The sequence below is a fragment of the Alligator sinensis genome, unplaced genomic scaffold (genome assembly GCF_000455745.1).
Source record: "Alligator sinensis unplaced genomic scaffold, ASM45574v1 scaffold578_1, whole genome shotgun sequence".
NCBI classification, from domain to species: domain Eukaryota; kingdom Metazoa; phylum Chordata; order Crocodylia; family Alligatoridae; genus Alligator; species Alligator sinensis.
In genome coordinates this window covers 189,689-192,506 of record NW_005842887.1, presented here as the reverse complement: position 1 = coordinate 192,506, position 2,818 = coordinate 189,689, and the positions used below count along the sequence as shown (strand labels likewise).

Sequence of the window (2,818 nt, the reverse complement as noted above, 5' to 3'; positions counted from 1 at the left end):
GCTCTTCCTGCGCCCACATCTGCTTTCCCAGGGAGGTTCAGGCTGGAGTACAGGCAGGGAAGGGACCACCCTGAAGCCAGTGCTTTCCCTGGCTAGGGTCAAGGATGCAACCAGGGGATTAACTAAGGAAAAAAAAAAATCAGATCAGGTAGAAGCAAGTGACCTTCTGTAACTGCCTTGCACCCTTTTAGGCTGGAGGAATGGACTTATACCTCTGTGAACAACAGAGGAAAAAAAAAAAAAAAAACAACTAGAAGGTGCACATCAAGCCTGCAGACAGACCTGTTCTCTGCCCTCATGCAGAAGTGCCTCAGAACCCCAAATTCACAAACTGGCATTCCAGGATCCTTCCTGCAGTAGAAGAGCCAAGGGGGAGGAGGGGGTTGGGAGAAGGGGAGCCACAGAGTCCCTTCCCAAGCACTACAGAACACTGGGCACAGAATATACAGAGCTTAAGCACCACTATGGGGCAAACTTGATCTCTCCAGGTCAGAGTACCCTCTCCTCAGCTCCCACTCACACTCCACTAAATGGTTCCCATTAGCCCCACTCCATTCAGCGCACTTCCCTAGCCCTGGTGGGCAGCAGTGCTGCCAATTAGATTTGAGGAGCTCAAACTGGGGAAGGACATCTACCCTGTCTCCACAAGTCCCAGATTTGCACTCCAAAGGCAGGGGTCAGATGCTCCTGTGGGGAAGGAAGGCGGGGAGGGGAAGAAAGAGTCAAAATTGTGTTGAGGAGGGTGGGGAATGAGGGACATGTACCCTAAATGTTTACTGCCCGACTTCCAGAGGCATTCTGGTTCTCAGAGGGAGGAAGTTAACAACTCTCCACACTCAGGGAGAGTTTTTCTGCTGAAAAAGATTCCACATAACCTGGAAATGAGTCAAGACTGTTTTACAGCCAGGGGCTGTAAGCTCTGGGGATTGTAGTTCTTTGCAATGCTGAGCATATCCACATTACACCTGCCCTGATATCGTTTTTTCCTGAGACAAGCCTGAAATTGGGTGCCACAGTTCTGCAAGAACTCCACTGAGAACTTGCATTAGTTCAGTTGCTGCAAAAGCAGTGTAGCCCCCAAGCCACATCATGCCATATGTCCACATCCACACTGTCCTGCATCCCCTCCCTCCTCCCCACCAGGAGGTGACATACCAGAGAAGCCATTCTTCAACACAGAACTCTATCCAGCACTACCAGACAGCCCACCGGCAGCTCAGCCCACAAGGTCAGGTACCAGCAGGAACAGCCCCAAGCCTGGCAGCACTGCTCACCCAGAATCCTCTGCCTCTTCTCTGCAGCACCGAGGTTGAAGATGTTTGTCTGTTGGCCAGCATCGGGCCGGTAGTAAGTCTCAATCTCGATGGAAAACTTTTCCACAAAGGGACAGGTGTATCTGAAAGGTGGGAGCCAGCTTGAGAGGAAGGACCTCAGAGAGGAGGCAGTGCCGTGTGATGCAGGGATAGCCAACTCTCCCCAGTAGTGACCTCAGCTACCTCTGCCCTGTACTAGACTCCCCTGCCCCCTCCAGTGTTGCCAAGGCCTCTGAGGTGACTCCAGGACTGAATGCCCACAATCACACAGTGGGAAGAAGAGGAGACCCAACAAGTCTGCCCCAGTGGACAGTAGCTGCCCACCACCAACTCCTTCCCTCCAGAATCCAAGAGCCCACGCACCCCCGCCAGTCATGCACCCCCACTCCCAAGGCCCCCCTGCCTCCACCACCACATGCACCTCTTTTGCACCCTCTCCCTGGCCCACACGCAAGCCACGTGGCCCACCTGGTGCGTGTATAGGGGTAGGCATTCCAGGACTCCTCCTCCACCTGCAGCGCCGCCTTGGGCAGCAGGGCTCGAAACCAGCTGGGAATGTGAGAGCCCACGTGGTAGATTTTGTGGGTGTACTGACCGCTGCCCCCCGGGCCATCACTGTAGGGCCTGTTGGCCAGGATCTCCACCCCGCTGCCCTCCCCACTCGACTCCTCCCGGCTCTTCTTCTGCAGAGGGAAAGCCACTGTGTCAGTCCTGAGCTGCCCTCCTGCTCGAGCCCAGCTCATCGGCCACCACTGCCGACACCCGCAGTCTGTGCTCTGTGCACAGACCCAAATTCCCCATCCCACAGGCGTATCCCAGTCTGCCTCAGACCAACTCTCCCGCACCCCATGCAGAGCATCCCCACCTCCCATCCCGCAGGCATATCCCAGTTCGCCCCACGGACCAACCCTCCCACACCCCATGCAGAGCATCCCCACCTCCCATCCCGCAGGCATATCCTAGTCTGCCCCACGGACCAACCCTGCAGAGCAGCCCCACCTCCCCATCAAACAGGCGTGTCCCAGTCCACCCCATGGACCAACCCTCCCAAACGCCATGCAGAGCGCCCCCACCTTCTGTGGAGCCCAGCCTGGGCCCCAAAAGGAGCGCTTCAAGCCATGTATTGCCCGTCCCGCAAAACACCGTCCCCTCACCTGGATCATGTAGAGCTGGGCCACCTGGTACTCATCCAGACTCATGGGCAGGAGGATGTGGTACTCCTTGATCAGCATGGCGACCCAAGGGGAACCTAGCCAGCAAAGGACAGCAGGGTAGCGCCCTTGGACCCGAGGAGGCACCTCTTGCCCCATGCCAACCCCGCCAACAGGCCCCCTGCAGCCCGGCCCGAGGGCGGGAAGCCCTCCCGCGTGGGAGCGCCCAGGCAACAGGCCCCCGCGAGGGGGCGCTGCCCCTCCAGCCCCGTGCCCCCCGCACCTGTCCGGCTCGGCCGCCGCGGGGATGCTCCGGGCGCTGCAGGGGCGGGGCGCGCTCAGCACTTGGCGCTG

General features: G+C 58.2%; 1 protein-coding gene across 2 annotated transcripts in view; it reads right to left on the bottom strand.

Moving 5' to 3' along the window:
- PITPNM1 (phosphatidylinositol transfer protein membrane associated 1) overlaps window positions 1-2,818 on the bottom strand; it is an 18,895-nt gene that overhangs the window by 15,843 nt on the left and 234 nt on the right. The window contains exons 1-4 of one of the 2 annotated variants that reach the window (XM_006035899.3): window positions 2,748-2,818; window positions 2,468-2,562; window positions 1,782-1,996; window positions 1,275-1,396 (exon numbers count right to left, since the gene is read on the bottom strand). In XM_006035899.3, the coding sequence (XP_006035961.1) occupies window positions 1,275-1,396; window positions 1,782-1,996; window positions 2,468-2,545 (415 nt within the window). In that variant the 5' untranslated portion in view covers window positions 2,546-2,562; window positions 2,748-2,818. The remainder of the gene's footprint in view (window positions 1-1,274; window positions 1,397-1,781; window positions 1,997-2,467; window positions 2,563-2,747) is intronic. The other variant, XM_025192089.1, reaches the window with a different exon arrangement.